Source organism: Pipra filicauda, unplaced genomic scaffold (genome assembly GCF_003945595.2).
Source record: "Pipra filicauda isolate LSUMZ 115617 unplaced genomic scaffold, ASM394559v2 scaffold7_size6619720_pilon, whole genome shotgun sequence".
Lineage (NCBI taxonomy): Eukaryota > Metazoa > Chordata > Aves > Passeriformes > Pipridae > Pipra > Pipra filicauda.
Window position 1 is genome coordinate 2,773,778 of NW_024104976.1, and position 21,127 is coordinate 2,794,904.

The window sequence follows — 21,127 nt, forward strand, 5'->3', positions numbered from 1 at the left end:
ATGACATCATAATTTTACATGGCCAGTTGAGGCCATCATTGCTGATATCAGTAAAGACTTTCTTTTATGAAACTGTGAATATAGCAGAAGAATTCTGTAGGTATAATTTTCTTGTTCATATGCAACCTTAAGATCTACAGGTATTTCAGAGACAGATCCTGACACAGCAAACGTTCCTCCACAAGGTAGCATTTTCTTTACCTTTGTAAAGAAAAAAAGGACAAGTACTTTCTTTAAACATTTTGTTTTCTGTAGCTCATCCGAGCAGATATCCAGGTAACTTTTGTTACCACAACATCTTGGTCATTTATTTCAATTTTTGTAAATTTCTCTTTTGAAAGAAAATGAAGGATAGAGGTGCCTCCAAATGCATATAGCTTCATTGATTGTAAAATAAAGAGCTTTTATATGTAAATATAAAATAAGAAAGTAATTAAATTACACTAGAAGAAGCCATTACAGGCATATCCAAATTAAGACATCCAAGTGTACGCTTTTAAAATACTGAAATATGCTACATTGCCTTTATGGTGTTGCTCTGATTTTTATTCTGGAATAAAGCAGATTGCTGTAGAATTGTCAAGCATCTCTAGAATTTTATGGACCATACTCATCACAATGTTAATGAGATTTATCAGGTTCCATTTGACCAGTTTACAAAGCTGTATCATTATTACAACTGCCTAGATTAAGAAAATCAGTGCTGCCCTGAATACATTGTGGCATATTATCACATTTATAACTTGTGTTCGTAGCATTAATAGCCTCACTTCACTAAAAGTCACAGGATACAAAGCTCTCCTCAGCTACTGTCTTAGGATGATGTATCCTCTGTGCAAGTTCCAGGAAGAAAATGCATCAGCCAGCCCTGAACATGAACACGGGACCAGAGCACAGGCAATGACAGCTGACTGTCTTATTTTTACCCCACTGTCCAATTTGTCAGAAATCGTGCAAACTCCAACATGCTGCTTGGATTTCTAGGCTCTATCTCCCTATAAAAGAGACAGAGTTCTGGTATTTGGAGTTTTATTTCGCCAATAAAAGCTTTCCACGAGCAATTTCTGTGTATATTAAAGTCAAATAAATGTCCACTGAAGCAACATTATGCTGTCACCACTGGGCTGCACTCAGTGAGAGTTCACAGAGTGGGAAGCAGGTCTGGCAGGGCTCACTGGGGTGTCCACTTGCCACAGGAAAACGCAGTTTTATCACAAGCATATTTTGCATTGGAGGGATGGTTGTTAAGCCTGCTGAAAGGGTAAAGCTTCTGCATGTGTTTTCTCTGTAAGCATGAGAGTATTTAATATTTGGGGAGAAAATATTGAAAAGTAGCGAGAGGTAAATCATCACCTGGCTTTGAGCTTGAGAAAAGGACGGACAGCTGGCTGATGGGTGATGCTGGTAGCATTGCTCCTGCAACAAACCTTGAGAGACTTGTCACTAGGGAGGGCCCAGGGCTGCCAGGAGCTGAAGAAACGCACATGAGCAAAGGCAAAGGCAGCTGGAAAGCCAACATTGTGCCAAGGGGACCTCAGCAACAGCATCAGGCCCAGAGGAAGAGAGCAGATTGCTGCAAAAGAAACTATTTGAATAGGCTTGGGTGGGAAAAAGAAAAAAAAATAAAGATAAAAGAAAAGCAGGCCAGCTCTTGAGTTTGGCAGCAAAACCAGCTCCACTAAGGTGAGGCCTGCTGAGCTAAATTGCTGCTCAGTTATTTGCCAAGGAAAGCTTCAAACATATTGAAGTGTAGGGCTTAACAGCATGACACTAGCAGCTCAGATTAGCATTAGTTAAAACGAAATAAGAATAAACAAAAGGGCTTCTCTTCCAGACCTTTCCTGTTGAATATATAATGTGTGATGTCTCTATGGGGAGGACTGCAAAGGTTCTCTCTTTTGGCTTAAATCATCCTGGGAAACCTCATTAAATTAATAATGACTGTTGGTAAAAGTAAAACAATTATTTTAGAGTATCACTTAGCTTGATGATAGAGTTTATTTAAATGCTCCTGCTACCAGTTCATTCCCTGTGAGCAATACCCATGTTCAGAGCACAAACACTGGATCATCACTGTCTAGGCTCTGTGATGCAAACCCACAGGAACCTCAAGATTATTTTAGTATAAGAAATAACAAGAATGAATGACATGCATACAGTCATTCCTTTTAAAGACTCCAGTCTCTATTTAAAAGCATAGAAATGTCTCATTTGATCAAAGGCTCTCTGCAGCAGTGATTGCTTTCTGCTCATTCCTTGTGTAATTAGATGTGGATGCCCCTGGGTTATGCTATGGCAACTGCAAAAGCACAGAGCAGGAACTACAGATAGACCTTGTTGCAGGAAAATCTGAACCCTACAAAATGCATGAGCATAGGAGTCTTATTTCTGTAGACAAGCATGTGATAGGGGTTGTTAGACCCACCTGCTAAAGGGAATAGGACCAGTTACCAGCACTGGGGTCCAAGTGACCTGGCCCATCCCTGCCTGAGAAACTCCTCTCTGTGGACATCAGACATGCCACAACTGTTCAAGTCTCACTTCAAGAAAGGAATTTACATTTTTCTTCATTGTAGAAAAAGTTGAATGGGAAACATAGGATTGGGCAGAATCCGTTTTTTTCCTACAGGAGTGATGAGAGCTGAGCAAGAAGTGGATTTTTTCATGCTTCTTCAGGCAGAAAGAACCCAGCAGAGCCTTAGAGCAGGACTAAGACATGCAAGATTAATTCTCTAGGAAAGAAGGATTTACCAAGTCCTACAAAGCAGTGAGAGGAAACTAAGTAGTATTCCCCCTCAGGTGCCTGCTAGTCTATCTGAGAAAGTTCCACAGGCTGTTCACTCTTTGAATACCATGTCAAATCCAGGAGAGATAAGAAGGGTCTAAACTCACCTTTGTACTTTCTAGATCAGCCTCAAGAAGCTGTCTATGCTTAGAATGGCTCCAGAAGGACAAGTAAGTTGGTAGTGACTCTGCTTCTTCAGCATGTATCACAGACACTAAAAATTCATACTGGAGATTAAGAAACAGCAACGCTGACCAAATTCCCTTCAGAAGTAGTGGTTGTTTTGGTGAAATGAATTTTTGTTCTTAAGCACAGTTTTTCATCAGCAGTGTGGAATTGTCTATTTTTCTATTACCAATAACCAGATACAAAGGCAGCAGTTCTGCTGGCATTTGGAACAGTGAGGTGATAACAACATGTGTGTTGTGCTGCATTTCTTTCTCTTAGTATCAGGCTGGACCTGATTCAGGACTTTTGGAGTCTCTCTCTAGAGACCGTTGTGTTCAGAAGTTACATTTGTTGTGTTCAGAGGTTACATTTGTTGTATTCAGAAGTTACATTTTTGCATCACCCTGGATATTCAGCTGGATACTTTCAGTATATATGTGGTATACATCACAAATCAACTCAGTACAAATGTGCTCAGAAATTTCACAGAACGGAGACCACGAGGGATGGCATGTTTGTTGTTGAGGCTTGTCCTTTCAGGGTTTTCTTTAGGTAACATAAAGGCAGTGATTTTTGCTTTTTTTTTCCTCTGTAAATTCGATCCTGACTCATAATAGCTGCAATGTTATATAATGAGGATACATACATACATACATATATACATACATATATATATATACCCCACACAACACATTGCTGTTACTCACATGCCTCAAAATAATGAAACAGACCTTCTAAGAACTGTCTTGACCATTTCAGTATTTTTCCAGCATCTTTTCCATTTCTGCTTTCCTGAAATAAAGAGTTGCTCTCCGAGTGGACTTCTGCGCCAAGGGTGGTTACAGCTGCTGCTGTTAAACTGTTATTATAAACTCCCTGATGGCAGCAAAAGCATCCCTGTTATCGGGATATTCCTCCTGGCATGATGTGTTTTGCAGTATGTATACACACAATGAACAAGCTAAAAGTGCAAAACCAGATTATCTTCACTAGCATTTATCCTCTACAGGAGCTCTGGCTGTCAGATATTATTTACGCTGCTTGGGTCAGTTACCTCACTGTGAGGGTATTGGTGCCATGCTTAGTAATTTAATTTAAACCCATAACAAGGAAACTATTGTTCGTAGTCCAGTTTCTCTTCCTTTTTTTTTTTCCAGTGTAAACTCAGGATTTTTCTTTCATTGCCATAAGACATAAAGACACCAAAAGTTTTGGCAGATATTGTTAATGCAGATTTTGAACCAAGGAGGAGCAGAATTGACCTGCAGATCTACATTCCCAAGTTTTCTATATTTCCAGAGGAAATAGTCTTTTGCTGGTACTGTAAGGCTCAGCTTATATTTTCATTAGCCTAGACTAAGGTTTTCACAATGGTCATCCTTTATGATAGGATTACAGAGGACAAGTCTGGAGAATACAGCAGGTGGTCTGGTTCATATTGGATAGATAGATATGTATCAGTCTGTGTCTTTTCTTCCACAGGGATGGAAGTCATCACATATTCCATTGTTAGTGTTTTGTGCATCTTGATCAGATGCTTGACCTGACACTATAGTCAAGCAGTGTAGAGCAGATCACCCAAAGGACATAATAAACTCCAAATCAGGCTTCATCTTAAACAAGGTTATAGATCACATCTGGGGCATGAGGCAGCACGTGTGTTCTTCCTACCAGTAAATCCCCAATCAGATGCACAAAAACTTGTAAGAGATGGAGAGCGTGATGAATCCCAGCTGTATTGACCAGCATTAATTTTTCCTTTGGTCAGGAGTTTTCCATTCAGAATCTGGGTTGGCTATCTCCCCAGCAGCTAATCCTCCTCTAGGGACAGAGGGGAGGGAAAAAAAAAAAAAAAAAAAATTAGTCAAGGATTCTACACAGCCTAATATTCTGCAACTGTAAAAATGTGTTTGGGGTGTTTGGTTTTTTTCTTTTTAATAACCAGGCAAACAGTAAAGCACTGTTTAGAACAATAAGTAGATGAAGACTCTTCTAGAAGTCTTGTCCTCTTTGGGGAACAACACTAAACAGTAGACCCTTTTTTTTCTTTCTAAGTATTCATGACTTTTGTCTTTTCAGTTTCAGCTTTGCTGTTGTTAAGAAATTATTTTCTACCATTTTCAGTCTGAAACCAAAGTATTGTTTTCACCCTGGATCAAAAGTATTGACATACTGAATTTAGATTTTTCTTGTAAAGGTGTGCAGAGCTCTAGGGCTCATGTGTGAGCAGCTATTTCAGTATAGCACATTCTTAATCTGTTCTCTATTGAAAAAGGGGGAAAAAATTGCTAAACTGCAAGGAAAAAGAATTTACTCATTTTCTTGTCAGTCAGGAGAAGCAGATGACATTTAAAAATAAAATTATTTTCTGTTTTAAACTTGTAACGCCATTAGTTTATTTACAACTATACCATTGAACTAACTCATTGTAGGTGGATTCTACAATATCCATCCTGGTTATAATCAAACAGCAAGCGGGGTTTGTTTCAGCAAGGTCAGAGTGGGGTTGTCTGTTGGAAGTCTCTAAGGAAATTGTCAAACTTTTAGTAGGGGAAAAATAATACTTCAAATGAATTAAAAGAAACCAGAGCAGGCACCATTTGGATGGTGATATTATCAGCAGCTCTTACTCAGAAAGGAAGGATGCCCTTAGGTCTTTTATGGACTTGCACAAGCAACATTCCCATCTGGTATTGTGCTGGACTCATAAAGCTGCAGCAGAGCATCAGCTGACTGGGGCTGGGTGAAACAAAACTGCTTCAACTGGCAATGAAATCCAGCAATGGAATCCTCCCTGCCATGGTGGTGCAGGCACAGCACAGGCCTGCATCCAGACCCTACTGTGTGTGCAAGGGTTTAACCCCTGGGTCAGAAGGGCTGATGTTCTGTGCACCCCACAGTGGGGCACAGAGCAGGGCACAGCCCTGGGGCAGACAGAGCAGGGATGCTCCTCAGGCAGGAGGGGGGACACTGGTAGTGGGAGTGGTGAATTAATCAAGAGCATGTTCTTTACCCCAAAAGACTTCACAAGCTGCAGTAACTCTTTCAGATCTCTTGTAGCCCTTTTTTACCTCCTGCATATTTTCAGAATAGGAACTAAAATTTTGGGCTGTAGTTAGTGATACATTAGGTGCCTTTACAAATCTCGGCCTTTGCTTTCACGGAGGGAGTGAAAACTGTTATAAATACACAGTATTTATAACAAGAGACAAGTAGCACCCACATACCTTGTAAGTAATGATGCTGTGACATAGACAATATAACTAAGCATGACTCAAGAGGAGGGGTAAGAAAAACATTTCTTTAGTAAGTGACTTACACACCTGCAGAGTCTCTTCTATCAACAGATTTGGTTTGGTTTTTTTAGTGGGGTTTTTCTATTTGGTTGGGGGTTTTGTTTGTTTTGTTGGGTTTTTTTGGTGGTTGTTGTTGTTGTTTGATCTGTTTAAAAAAAAATCAGTCATAAGCCTCATTTGAAACAAAGAATGTCAAACCTGCTGGAACATGAGGGCCTGATAGAAGCATAAGGGAACTTCTTTAGTGATACATCGTGATCCTCCCTTTCAGCTGTATTATAGCCATAGCTGTGTCTCTGTCAACTATCAAACACCAGGTCCAAATGGGTTATAGCCTGTAAGCCCTCATCTTCCATAGCCCTGTGACTAGTAGATGATTTGGAAGCACTAATCAGCATCTTCAAAGTATTTTTTCTTTTATTTAATTAATTCTCTCTAAACACAAAAATAAAGAATAACAATGAGACAATAAATAGTCTATGCTTCAGGTTAATTAAACTTTCTTTTCTTATTAGTTTTAAACATGTTCTGATCAGTCTAGAGTGTCTATTCCTGACTTGGGAAAGTGAAGTGCTGTCAGATACTTCTTGCCACTATTATCCTCTTCATCTTCCCCTTATTGGACTTTGTTCTCTGGTATAAACAGTTTGGAAGCATGGCTGGAATTAACTGGAGAAATTCACAGCTCCTCTGGTGTTTTATTTAGGGCCCCAGGGCATGTTTTTCCATTTGTACCTGATCTCTGCCATTGTTTTATTCCCCTTCCATCCGTCACCTTCTTAATTCAAAACCAAGTGGTCAAGCAACCAAATACCAAGGTAGGAAAACAATAGCACAGTGTTCATAAAAAGAATATATCCCTCATTTGCCAGATACACAGATACCATTAACTTAAATCAAGCTTTGATAGTCTCTCTCCTCTACCCCCCACTTCCCTTGGCCTCTCCTCATTTGCACACACACACACTGTTGGGTGTTACCCCAACCCTCCCAGCACTCACACGGTGTCCCTGCACTCAGAGCAAAGAAGACTCAGTACTATTATCAGGGAGTTTGCTTGTTTTTAAAAGACACAAACAAACAAGAAGAGTGAATTACAGTTGTGCTTCCCACACCCAAAATGGCCCAGCTTGTCCCAGGGAGGGGAGTGTCTGGACAGCACGGCACAGGTGTAGCTCTGTGGTGCTGGATCCTCTCCCTCTGGACTCGGGGAGCTCAGCTCACACAACTGGGCAGCCCACTTGGTCAGCAGCAGCTGGACACCTGCCACAGCTGCAGCCTAGTGTGGGTTCCTTGAAGTTTATTCACCTTGACCTTGTTTAGCAGAAATACTTATCCCCCTCCCTTTTCTTTCAGCCTCATATTAAGCTACAGGGAAATGTCATCTCAGTTTCACAGCATCTTCAGACCAGCTACCCTTGGGGTCCCAATTGCTTGCTTTCTCATGGAGTTTTGTACATCCCTGGAGCATAGACGTGGTTATTTTTCATGCTATTCTTAATATATTACAGTCAAAAATAGATTTATTCTATGTAAAAGGCAAGGACATTTTATCTCTGGAGGAAGAGCAGTGTACTGCAACAGCAAGCAATTTGAAGGCACAAAAATAAACCCTCAAAATTTTCTTCCTGAAAGGATGAGAAATGGGTGGGGGAAAAAATAGAAATCGGGGAAGCAGTATCAAATAGCCTGTTCCTTAGCTGCACTTTATCTGTTTAAAGCATACAGATTGCATGGAGGCCGTGTTTAATATTTAGGGCTGATATTGCCAGGCCTTGCTTTACTAACAGCATATTATTTTGTTCCTACTGGGAACGACCAGCTCCTGCATGCTAAAGAGACTTCTGTGGAAGGAATAGAAAGCATTTGAGCTGTAGAAGCACAGGGAAATCTGAACCTCCTGTTAACCAGGAGTGGTGCCTGGGGTAATTGCCAAGCACCAAGCCCACAAAAGTACAGATGCCTCCAAAGCCTTCCTCTTTCCCTCACCCTGCCGGAGGAGGGGTTAAAAGAATACATGGAAAGCCTCGTTCACCCTGATCAAAAATCCAAGTCATTCATGAAATAGGACTGAAAGCCCCCAAGTGTGAGTGTCACAGTGTTCAAACACCTCTTCAAGTTTTTGTTCAAAGCAGAATCTACCAGTTTGGAAACTGGTGATGAAGTAACACTGTGAGTAAGATCATTGACAAAGAGAAGTTGCTACAGTAATTGCATCTGGATAAAACAGGACAGCTGCAAGATCTTGAGAGGTTTCACATGACTTGTGAGTTTCAGTGGCAAATAATACTTTGGCAAGAAAATCTTTTCTTTCCAGGATAATTTTTATTTTTGTATGGAGGAACGCAATGGTTGAATCCTTTTAAAGAAGCCTATGAGGCTTTTTTCCTTAACAAGATAATTGTTTATCATTCATTATATGCCTGATGCTCCCCCAGGGCTTCTGTCCCATCTAAGCAATAAACAGTCCCTTAGCACTTATCAAAGAACTCGTTACTGTCCTGTTGTGCAAATTACATGGCCAGACATTAAAACAAGCATAATTTTCCTATAGAGATAATCATCATTTGGTTAACTGGATATTTTTGCTACATAGTCCCCACGATAGTTTCTTTTTTCAATGCAGTGTCTTTTTGACAGGTCAGTGTAAGAAACGTGGTAATTGTGGAGAAGGCAAAGGACACTGAACACAACATGTCAGAGACTGAAGTTAAAGTCTTCAGCAGTTACTGCCCATGATTGGCTATAGAGCATATAATAAAAAAAAAAAAATCACTGACAGTTTGAAGGCCAAAAACTCCTGAACAATTCAAGATGTCCCCTAGTGCCACCAAAGTGTGGTCTGTTGGGCTTGGTGAGCTGTCCATTCTTAAGTAAGATCCTGCTGTAGTGTTTTGGGTATGTCAGCATGCCTCTTTACTCTAAATGACTTCTTTTTACCAAAACTAGCATTTAAAAAAACATACTGATACAATCATAGACACCTGTCTCAAAATACAGGAACAGGATTAATAGGTCATTGCAACAGATAGTAACCAATCCTCCCTCATCAAAACTCTGCTCTCAGTGTGGAGGCTTTTTGTCTTGAGTGTCAGGCAGAGCTAAATCAGAATTTTCTTGGGCAGGGTCGTTCAATCTTTTCAATGTATTTTGCCCATCAGCATAATGAGCTGACGTTGAAAGACTTCAAACTGTGTATAAAATACAGTGGTCAGTTTAACAAAACCTCTTTTAGCTGCACAGTAAAGCTTAGAAACCCAAATACCACAGTATTTTACTATCACTCCTGGCAGACGGACTTGCAGCTCCTGAGCAGTTTCAGATAAGAGCAAAGCCTTGCTCCCACTTCACACATGTACCCTGGGGTGCTGTGTAAGCAAGCTCTGCATCATTTACACTCGCTGCCAGTTGCCAAGAGCTAACCAGATGTGTTCGCTGCCTTGGCAGAGCCTCCCCACACACTGCGAAATTGGCGTGAAAAGTTCAAAACGAACACTTGAAAGTCACTCTGCAGAGATGCTGTTCTCTGGGCTGCAGCCTGGTTCAGGCTTTGGTTCTGATATATGTTATCAGGTTAATAAAATTAAGAGCTTCAGTAGCCACTTCCAAAGAGGTGAGTGCTGCCTGTGTGTGCCAACTGGTCCCTGGCAGGCTGGACCCGGGACTGGGTCCTCACCAAAGCAGCTGCTGCCTGGTACAGCCACTGGGTTTGTGGGACACAACACAGAGATGATCCTCACTGAGCCCTTTTGTCAGGGAGTGGTTTCCTCTCTCACAAGCTGGATGTGAGCTTTCAGGATATGACCAAGTGCAGTGTCTCATTTGGAATGTCAAATAGCAGCCGTACAGAATCACAGCATGGTGTCAGCTGTGCCACATATCCTAGGGAGTGCCTGTGAAGGTTTCCACACCGTGGGCCAGGCTCAGCTCTGGGACAGTGCTGTCATCCAGACACCACTTGCCAGCTATTGCCTTCAGACACAGGAGAAGAACACACCAGTGTAGTTCAATTCCCAGCCAGCTACTGGGGGCAGCAGGAGGAAAGCTCAGCCAGCCCCTTTCTTGGCAACTCCAGCAGAGCTGATGGAAACTGCAGCTGAGCTTCTCTTCCCTGGATAGGTTCCTGGAGGCATTACCCGGAGGAAGAGAACAGTTTAACTGCTCAGTCTGCACAGCTACTCTTTACAGAAGGGGCCCCCCACCCTACCATCACCTCCACCAGGTATTGAAAGGCAACTCCAGTATGTAGCAACAATATAGTACTAGTGTAGTAAATGCCAGATTCAAGCCAGCTGCTGAAATAAGACTACCCATCACAGTCTCCAGTCTGTAGGTTCCCAGACAGTGCTTTTTTTGCAGCATAATTGCTGCTCATCTAAAGCACTAAAAGGGAAAAACGGTCTCTTTTCCATTCAGTCATGTTCCCTCTGTACAGGGCCATTTCTGCCATTTCCAGCATGTCCAAGTTTTGCTTTCAGATGTTTGGATACTGGTACATTCTCCCAGGGTCGTATAATTATCAGTCTGTAATCTCCTGTTCCACTGCGGATATGAGCAACCCTTTTATGTTCACAGTAACAATTTAGAAGTGTTAAAGTTTGAGCACTGGGCCCCCAGTGCTTACACATGTTTAAATTGGCCCTCCCTGAAAGCTGATATATTCCATCTGGTCTATTGGATTTCTTGGCTTAAAGTTACTGGAAACACTGAATGTTTCTTCTGCAGTGATCCTGTAGCTGTCCAAGAGTAATACACTCACAGCTCATGCCCAGGCTGCTCAGGACTAAAACACTATGGGAGAACTGCTTTCAGAGGACTTTTTTCCTGTCTGCTTTTAGAGCTATTTTGAAATCTGAAGTTTTGCAGTTCGCTTTTCTAATCAATCTTATAACATGTAAGTGATACTTGAAGGATAAATAAAACACACACATTTGCAGCTCATTACTGCTAACGTTTCGCCTGAATGCTACAAATTAAGCAACATGATTTTTTTGTATTTATGTCAAGAAAAAGAACCATTACAAGTAACTCTATGTTATAATGAAACAAGCTGCCACCCCACTTAATTATCAACACCAGCAGCAACACTGGATTAGCCATTCAGATATCCGCTGTAAGAGCTTCACAATACAGCTGCCTCATTGACGTTCTTCCTCATTGGCATTCCCAGACTCTCCAGACTCAGGGGCAGGTATATCACCAAATTAAAAGAGAGAGATACATTCAAACTGGGTCACAGAAGTCATTAAAACAGTCCATTCCTACAACAATTTCCACGGCCCAGCTATCTCACACTGTAGCAGACTCTGAGAGCATGCCTGGCCCTTGGCTTAGTCCACCTCCCACAAGCCTGAGCAACTGCTTGCAGCTGGAGAGGAGCCCACATCTCCAGCAGCATTGCTGACTCCTTAAAGCTTGTCTTTTGCTGCAGAAGCTGTGTTGCATTTTAAAAGTGAAGATTCAGGGGTATTAAAAATATTTTAGCCTCTTCATCATCTTTACTTTCTTATGCATTTCCGTCTTTTTCTGTTAAGATTCAGCCCTTTCCTTGCTTACAGTACAGCTGGAGCACAGGTGCAAGGACCTTTTCTGGTTCCCATCACCTCCCCTTCCTGCCAGGCTGCAGGAGCCCTCTGCAGTCCTGCAGCCTCTTCATGTTTTTATCTCAAACCTTTAACTTAAAACAGCTCAACTCACCTCTCCAGGATGCTCTCAAGATAACTCAGTGCCCCCTACACGTACATCACTTGCTGGAAAACACAGCCACCACCAGCTGCTGGGAGATGGGAGCTATGCTCACAGTGTAGGTGGGAAATAAGGAACATCTCCACATGTGTCTCACTTTAGAGTAGATGAAGTCAATGGCAGAGGTAACTCATTACCCAGTACAAGCTGCAGCAGGCACTGGGGTAACAACTGCCTGTCTGGTATAACCACACGGGTGCCACAAAGCCAAAGAAATTCCTTTTGTGTCCCTTCTCTCCAAGCCAGCCTTCTAATACAATAAAAAATGCACTGGACAAACTCCACAGAAGCTCTTCAGATTAACTCCCTCTCTCTCCATTTTTGTGGTCAAGCCACACTCCCTCCAGAGTTCACTTCAACATGGCTTTTAGCCATTTGCCAGGGGAGAAAATATCCTGGCTGCAAAATGGTATTACGGCTTTGACTAAGTGGCTGACTGGGAGGAAAATGGATTCATGTGCTCAAGGGGGTTGTTTCCATGTCCTCATAATTGCTCTCAGCCAACGTCGACCATGCTCTCCCCTGGGCATGGGGGAGCATCTTCTGGTTGACTGGTTTTGCCGTGTTGTTTTGTACAGAGTGGCTGAATGGGTATTTACATGAAAATAGTATTGCTGAGTATTTAGTTCTGACCATTTTGTACTTGGTACAGCCATCTGCAATCAAAATATTTCGAGAATATTACAGATGTTCTTGCATTTCTGTCTCAAAAACTCCTAAAATATAAAACTCTTACATCTGCTTGCTGAAGTTGCCAAACTTTTTCCGCACTTCTGTTATTAAGCAACTCTGTTATTAAGCAATCCTGTTATTAAGTTTAGTGGATGTGAGACATCTTTGTCATGTTCAGCACCGTGTGCCAGAAGCTGGGCAGTCACTGGTGGGGAGTGGTGTGTCCTGGGCACAGGGAGCCTCTCCCCTTCCTCCTGCCCACAGCTGGGCATGTGCCATCCCCTCTGTGGGCATCACAGCAGGGGAAATACAGGGCTGAAGAGTTGCACTTCTTGAAGGGTGGAAGATTGCTGTAGGATCAACCCCATCACAAGGGGCTTTTTAAATAGCTTTTATCATACATAGCTCTCTAGATGACAGAGAGAGGGCGAGAGCAGATCTGAAGCAGAACTGGCCCTTCCTTCGGTAAAAACTAGGATGTCATATTTTCTATAATGGAAGCTAATCATTACCCAACAAAGCAGTATGCTTGGCGGGTGGTTTTTCATTTTTAGCTTTGGTGTAATGTTCCTGAAAGCTAATAGCATCTATAATGTTGTTGCTGATTTGTTTTGCTGTATGAAAGAAAGCAGAAAATAGAATTGCTGTATGTAGGAGGTGAAGATGTATTTTGTGTAGTGAGCAATGTGCTGCAGTAAGAAAAGGCTGCCACAGTAAACCTGCTGTCCCCACAAAAGCCTGAACATAATCATGTGGCTTAAACACTTGTGATCTTTGAAAGGCAAGGCGTCACCTGGGTGTCTGGGCACGATGTGGTTTTGCAGGCAGGAATCCAGGCAATCCATCCAAACAGCCTCTCTCACTCTCCAATGCACCCTGAATTTAAGTGAAGCTGACAAAAGCCGAGCACAGCCTTTGAGAGCAGCCCCCACGCCGCTGTCTGGGCTGTACAAATGGGCTGATGGGTGTAGTTTGCCCTCATCCCATCACACACACAGGTCTGAGCCCAGCAGCAGGCGCTCAGGCAGCTGGAGGCCAGGACAAAGCTCTGCAGAGCGCCCACCCTGGCAGCTTGGAATGCACCCCTTGTCCTCCTCCTGAGCTTCTCAGCAGTTCTCTGACGTGGTGGAGGGATCACGGCAGTGGCTGCAGCTTCTGTATTTATCAGAACACCACAGTATGCTACACAGATCTGTGTCCCCACCAAGCCTCTCCTGCCTGGAACTGTCGACTGGGATGGAGCACATGATTACCAGCAGCACAGATCATGGAAGGAGTCGGGAGAAAGCATAACGTATTTGGATCTGTCTGGTTTCTGAGGGCTGGCTTGGCTTGGAAGCTAGAGATGCCATGGTAGGATTGGCTGGAGAGACAGGAGCACAAAATGGGGAGGGGGCCAGAGCAGGGATAGGAGGCATGAAATTGGGGTCCTGGTTTAAGTAAGGAGAGGAAGAGCTACAAGAGGAGGGGGAGGATATAGTACAGTTGGTTAGAGCATGGTGCTAATAACACCAGGGTTGTGGGTTTGATCCCCATATGAGCTAGTCACTTCAGAGCTGGACTCGATGATCCTTGTGGGTCCCTTCCAGCTCAGAATATTCTATGAGATCTGTGTGTGCTCAAACTCTGTTTAAAAGGTAAGAGACTTTCAGATCACTACATAGATGAATTCAGTACCTGGATATTTCAGTACCTGTGAAATTACTAGGAAAGGAGAATATACTGATGTTTAGCAGCTCCAGTGCAATAACAGATTTCTTTATTTTACTTCTAGAAAGATGAGGAGCTCAGTCTCATGATGTTAAATAGCAGATTCCACACTTGGGAATTGCCATGGAAAAACACTCCAACCTTAAGATTCAGTTAAACTCAGCCTGATGCTTTCTGTCTGTGCCGCCCCTTTCACAGCCTGCACCTTTCACTGGGAGCTGTGTCATCGTCATCTGAGCTACCAGACCCAAAGGTGTCATGGGGAAACAAACCCACCTTTGAAGATCACACTCCATTCAGTTTTGTGGGTGAGAGAGCCAGGACTTTGAACAGAGAAACGTACATCAGAACCATGCTTTTTTTCATGCCAGACAACCCTCACTTCTAATTACTTTATTAGAAGATTTTACGTGCTAATTTAGCACTCAAGTTTGTCTCAGTGATCACACAGATGAGGGGACAGCTGGATGAGTGTGTGTTTCAGAAGGTGGTTGTGCTGGTCCTGGGTCCCCCAGTGATGCACTGGTGTCCCAAAACCATGGGGTGTGTGATGGGGAATGTGGTGCTTTGCTCAAGAAGACTGCTGGCTTTGCCTCGAGCTGCAGAATTGCCACAGCTCTGCAGAGCTCTCCCTGCAGCCTGAGCCAAGCTGGGCTCTCACCTGGTGAACGTGACACAGAGACTGAAGTGTCATGAACTTCAGCAAAATTAATATTCTAAAAATCTACTGCAATTATATTCAGGTTTTGATCAAAACAGATACTGAGCAACTGCATCCACTTGATTAATAGAAACACTTACTACAGAAACAGACACTAACAATCTACCATTTTACTGTGTCAAATGCACATAATTATTCATCATGGATACTATTTATATACCCACGTACTGCTAAGTGAAAGAATGCTTTCATCCTGGTTTTATCATTTCTAGATTAAATCACAGTTTTTCTATTTCCTTCAGACAGCAGCTCAGCCCCACAATTTTCTCTCCAAATGACAGGCAATTCTTTTAAGCACATTGAATTATTTTTTCCAGGTGGTGGTTCAGTTGAAATTAAATGTTACTCTTTCAACATTGCTCTGCAGTACAGCTGTAGCACACAAAGAAAGATGACAACTTTAATATTCCAGCTAACTTGAAAATCAGGATTTAAACAGAGGACTTTAAATTCAGAGCGTTACTTATTTGAAGTGTGCTGGCAACCAGCATCTCTTTTTCCCTCACACAGGGGTGGAGGGAGCACAGGGAGGAAGGAGAGGCTGCCGTGGGTCAGACTGTGCCACGAGCACCAGCAGACAGCGGCTGCACTGCGGGGTGACAGTGTTCATGGGCTGAGGATTGGAAAGGGCCTTGGAGCTCACTCCACCAGCTTAAGACTCACTCAGGCTCCACAGTCAAATCAGTACTGGAAGAGTTGATTTTTGTTGTCATTTTTAATCCCTTAGTGGTTTGATTTCCCAGTGGCTGGTGAGCAGAGCAAGGTCTCCAGCTGGCAGGGAAACAAGGGCACCTCCTTTGCATGAGCAGATAACTGAGAGGAGATGTGAGGGAAAGGTGAGGAAGGTGTCTCGTACCAAAGAGGCCACTCTGCCATCACTCGGAACTCACCAGCTGTACACCCAATACACACACTCATCACTGCTTGGCTGCAATGACAGAGTGCCCTTTGATCCAACAGAGACTTCACTTCCCCAGTATTAACCAGGCTGATTATTTCATATCCATATTTCCTTTACTTTGTCCATGTAGGTCCAGTTAGAAGCCAACATTATTGTGAAAAACAGAGGAAGGTCAAATTAATCTGTACCAAGCACTAGAGAAACTCACGGGATAAAGCCCAGCAGGAGTAGCCATGTGCTGGGGTGCTCTGCTGAGTGAAACTTGCACAGATGGGTAAAAGATAAAAAATCCAAGATAATTATTTGATAAATGTAGAGCAAATAGCTCAGGTATTTTTGTCTAGCAGTAATCACATGCACAGAAGCACCAATGTTTTACAAAAATCACATTCTGTAATTTTGCAAATTGGTAACAAAAGGGGAAGGAATTATTATTACTAGAGATCAAGGCAAAATAAATCCTTGCTTATGGATCTGCTTTATTAGCCCTTATGTGAGATGCTGCTTAGCATAACTGTGGCACAACAGTGCCTCCCAGTGACCGAAGTGTAACTCTCTCAGGTTCATATATTGCTTGTCAGTATCTCATTTTGCTTGTCTCTGATATTTTATGCATTATTTTGACCACAACATCTCAGCGATCTCTCTGCTAAGAAAGCTTTAATATTGAACTTCAAAATTAAAAGACTATCAAAGTATCAGCATAGATATCCTCTGCCAGAATATTCTGTTCTTTATGTGCAAGCAAATAAAGTGATAGCAAGACCTGAAACATGGCTATCTAAAACCCCAAGGATACCTGAAAATAATGTGTTGGAAGTGTTCCTGTTACTGCAGTCATGACTATATGTCAGTTAATCAGTGTCTCAGTTAAGCACGTGGGTGCTACTTTTCTTAATTGATTGCAAAAATAATTCAACAAATAAAATAAACATTTTCTCTTTTTTTCTATCCCAAACCAGGTCCTGATTATTTCAGTTCCAAGAATCTTGCATTGCAAGCCCAGAAAAAGATCCTGAGTAAAATGGCAACCAAAACCATGGCTAACATGCTGATCGATGACACAAGCAGTGAAATCTTCGATGAGCTGTACAAAGTAACGAAGGAACACACAAGAAACAAAAAGGAAGCCCATAAAATTATGAAAGACCTGATTAAAGTGGCAATAAAAATCGGGATCCTCTATCGAAACAATCAGTTCAACCAAGAAGAGCTGGAGATCGTAGACAAGTTCAGGAAGAAGCTGAACCAAACTGCCATGACAATCGTCAGCTTCTACGAGGTAGAGTACACTTTTGACAGGAATGTGCTTGCAGAACTTCTCAATGAGTGTAAAGATCTTGTGCATGAACTCGTAGGTCGACACCTGACCCCGCGGTCCCACGGGCGCATCAACCACGTCTTCAACCACTTTGCGGATGTGGAATTTCTAACTGCCCTGTACAGCCTGGATGGGGATTGTCGGCCATACCTCAAAAAGATCTGCAACGGCATCAACAAACTACTTGATGAGAAGGTTCTTTGAAACTACGCTCAGAAGCAAAAAACCAAACAAAAACTTCTCTCTAGGACTGGCCACCCTTCATGAGCCGTGGTGGGCAAGCGAGCTTCCTTCCCATCAGTCTTACTACAGCCCCACAGGGTCCAGGAAGTGCTCACCAGGCTCATGATGAAGTGGAAAACTTAAATCAGAAAGCTATCAATTTTAATGTTTTGTTCAGATAATTTAGTCTTTCTCAAGGAGCAGAGTGAACAAGGCTGCTGATACGTGTTGTTCAGAAAGAGATTGCTATACCCCAGGATCTTGCTAGCTTTGTGTTCAAGGCTGAACACAAGAAAAGACAGGAAACTCACATGCATGGCTATGTAAAAATAGACAGGTGAAGGCAAGAGCAACGCATGGAATTTATTCCCAGGCCCTTGGTGCATATATTTTTATTATTTCCACGATACCTGAAAAAGCTTTGACAGAAAGTAAGGCTGTAGTGGATTGAGTTCACTCCTTTCAAAGGGATCAGGAATTAATAGGAGAAGACCTCTCTCAATTTAAATGGTATGTAAATCTAATAGGGGAATAACAAATCGTACAAACTGAGTAGAAGTGGGAGACAATTTAAAGAACTGCTCTAGGAAGCAATATTTTCATCAGAGTTTTGTTTTATACCTGCTAATAGAAGGTTTCATTTTAATCTTGAAAATTAGCTCAGTGGTTGAAGCTCGAAGGTAACCAGAAAACTAAAGCAGTCCAGCAGTTCCCCCACGCTCAGGGTTTGTGTATTGGGTACCATCAGGCAAGTTTAGGCTGAAGGTTGTGCTGCTCTTTGTGCTCTTACTGTTCTGCCTGACAGAATAAAATACTCTTTGTGAAGATTTTGACATTCCCTTGTGAGAAGCACAACGGACACCATTTCCATCCCGTCCTCAATGTATTCAGCCTCAATACCACTCGTGGTTTAATGTGCCCATGACATTTGTGCCTACAGTAATCAGAGGTGGGATACAACAGGATGCCCATCCACTCTTCTTGCAGTGCCTCTGAGTGTAGCATATCCACAGTAGCTAAACGAGAGCAGCCTCAGTGACTCTGGTGAGCTTCTGGAATGAGTTTTGTTCTGAATGTTTTCAGTGGGTTTTGTTTTTTTTTTTAATGTTTTCAAGCTGAAAACATTTTGCCAAGAAAGAGTGGGGTTTGTACAGTCCCTTTAGGATGAAGGGAGGATGGGAGCAGAGCAGATACACCAGCTTTGCCACTTGTAGAATCTGGGTAGGTGCTGACTGACCCAGAGTAAAGGAAGCATGTTCAGAAATCTCTCCTCTCCTTGCCTTCTGCATCTTAATCTCCTGCTCTAGCTCCTGACACTGCAGTATCAGGCACCCTCTCCTTTCATCTGGCACAGAGAGCAGAAAATGCCATTATCTAGAGGTAACACCTTCCCTTTCATGTATATATAATAGAGAGATGCATGTACTTGAAATTTGACAAAGACAAGAAAATATATTTGAAAGCCATTCCTCTTTTAGGGAAGCTTACAGGGTTGATCACTCACTAGGATAAGAAAAAAAATATTTCATTTAAACTCTTGAATACTATGGTGGGAGAGAAAACTGTTCAAAAACTTTGTTATTCTTCTGTCTTTCCTTGCCCCAGATATTTTATCTCTTGCAACAACAGTTTTTACTATCACACCTTATTCAGTTGAGAACACACATACCCGGGTCACATATTCACTTGGGTTGTGCGAGATGGATTTGTATCTGTTCCCAGAACTCATTTGAACCACTGTAAAAATGAAAGACAGTAGCAGAGCAGTTTGTAACAATGTAAATTTTCCCCACCTATTTCCTTTAACCATAAAAAGTGTATTTAGTAGCAGTGAAGGTGGACAACTCCTTTGCAAAACAGCAGTGAAATACCAACAGCTGGGGTTGCAAGTTCAGCCATGTGCAGAGCCATATTTACATGCACATTACCTGCATTTCTTCCAAGCACGTACTTGTCAATTGATGCTTTTGAACAGTATTTATCGTATCCAATGCTCCTGTCCCAGTGCACACACGTCAGATTTTGCGTGTTTCATTTGTGGTAAACAAATTTAAGTTCTTTTTTTGAAAGCCAGAAAAAGAGATTATTCAACATTCAAGATGTCCAAAGGAAAGATATAGCCTGTATCTGTGACTTTTTGTGTGTTGCAAGTATCAATATTCAGATTCTGGTATTTTAGACACACCAGCTGAACATCTGTTGTTTTATTTATAAATAATCTGAGTAGCCTTAAAGGAAGAGGTGTTTTCAAGTATTTCTCATAATTGCACATCCTGTATATTCATTGTTTACTTTTGTAGCTTGGTATGTAATAACATTGCTAAAATATGGGCAATGTTCAGGTCACCTTAAGTATATTATGTATTATCACATTTGTGGATTAAAAATGTGTGATTACTGCCTTTTTTGTTTCCTTTTGATTCATTTATTCTACCATCCCTATTGCATCACACGCACCCAACACCAACATGTGTCAGCAGCAGACAGAATTTCTGTTTTTCTCCAATGTCCTCCAGCACTTGAGCTACAAAACGATGCTGGCTCAGTGTGTTTAGTGGAGCAGCCCCATCACTGAGCTCAGAAATTCCCTCATAAGCCACGGGGAGGAACTGGCACAGACTTCTTGCCTTCAGGTACCACTTCTCCCTGGGCTCAGCCTGAGCCGGTGCCTGGAACAGACACGAGCAGCCTGAGGCAGGGGCAGAGCACGTTGCAGGCCAAGATCTCACTATCCGTCTTGCAAGTACCTTCTTGAAAGTTTCCCGTGATGTATTTAGCTCAGTTTAGCTCCATGTGATTTAAACTACATGGAAGACACATCCCTGGCAGATTTCAAAGCCGTGCCCTAAACATGGAGGTGCTAGAACCTACCAGAATGTTTTAACAACAGCAGGCACATATTCTCCCATCCTTATTCCCAGAAAAAGCAAACTGCTTTGGCTGAAGGAGCTCAGGATTTGCAAACAACTCACACGGCAATTATACTGAAAGCAATTAAAGGTTGGCACAAAGAGAAAACTGACAACTACCTTAAAATCTGAGTTTAAAGCAATCTTCCTAAGTGGTGCTTTGAACCTCCCTGCTGGTGAAGCATTGCTGTCAAGTTAATTTTATGAATCATATCATGGCAGGACACAATATTCTTTGCTTCATCACTGCCAGCTTTATGTAATAAAGAGAAAAATGTTAATGTTCAAGAAACTCTCATGGGAGTGACCACTTCTGGCACTCTAATGAAAGCGTCCCTGTACCACCGAGCAGCACTCCACACTGAACATGTGACCTGATTTATGCTAGAGAAATGTTCTTACAGAAGGGCACATAAATAGCTGACCCTGAAGAGAACCAAGTACAGCACAATTAACTCTTACCACAGCAACTGAAATGCAAAAGCAGCTTTCACCTGGATGACTTAAGTGGATCTATTTCTGTTTTTACATAAATCATTGCCAGAAAGAGACAATGCACAGTCTTACCCACAAAGAAAAAGATAATACAGCTTTTTAGGCTGAAAAACTACTGGTGGGATTCTATAGGAGATAAACACCTTTCCAATATTTAGAAACCATCAGACAGTGTCATTTAT

At 42.2% G+C, this 21,127-nt stretch overlaps 1 protein-coding gene across 1 annotated transcript in view; it reads left to right on the top strand.

The window, feature by feature from the left end:
• Positions 1-19,943, top strand: part of TNFAIP8L3 (TNF alpha induced protein 8 like 3) — a 46,417-nt gene extending 26,474 nt beyond the window's left edge. Inside the window, exon 2 of the mRNA XM_027732079.2 lies at positions 16,961-19,943. Coding sequence (XP_027587880.1) covers positions 16,961-17,523 — 563 coding nt within the window. The 3' untranslated portion in view covers positions 17,524-19,943. The remainder of the gene's footprint in view (positions 1-16,960) is intronic.
• Positions 19,944-21,127: the final 1,184 nt, after the last annotated feature.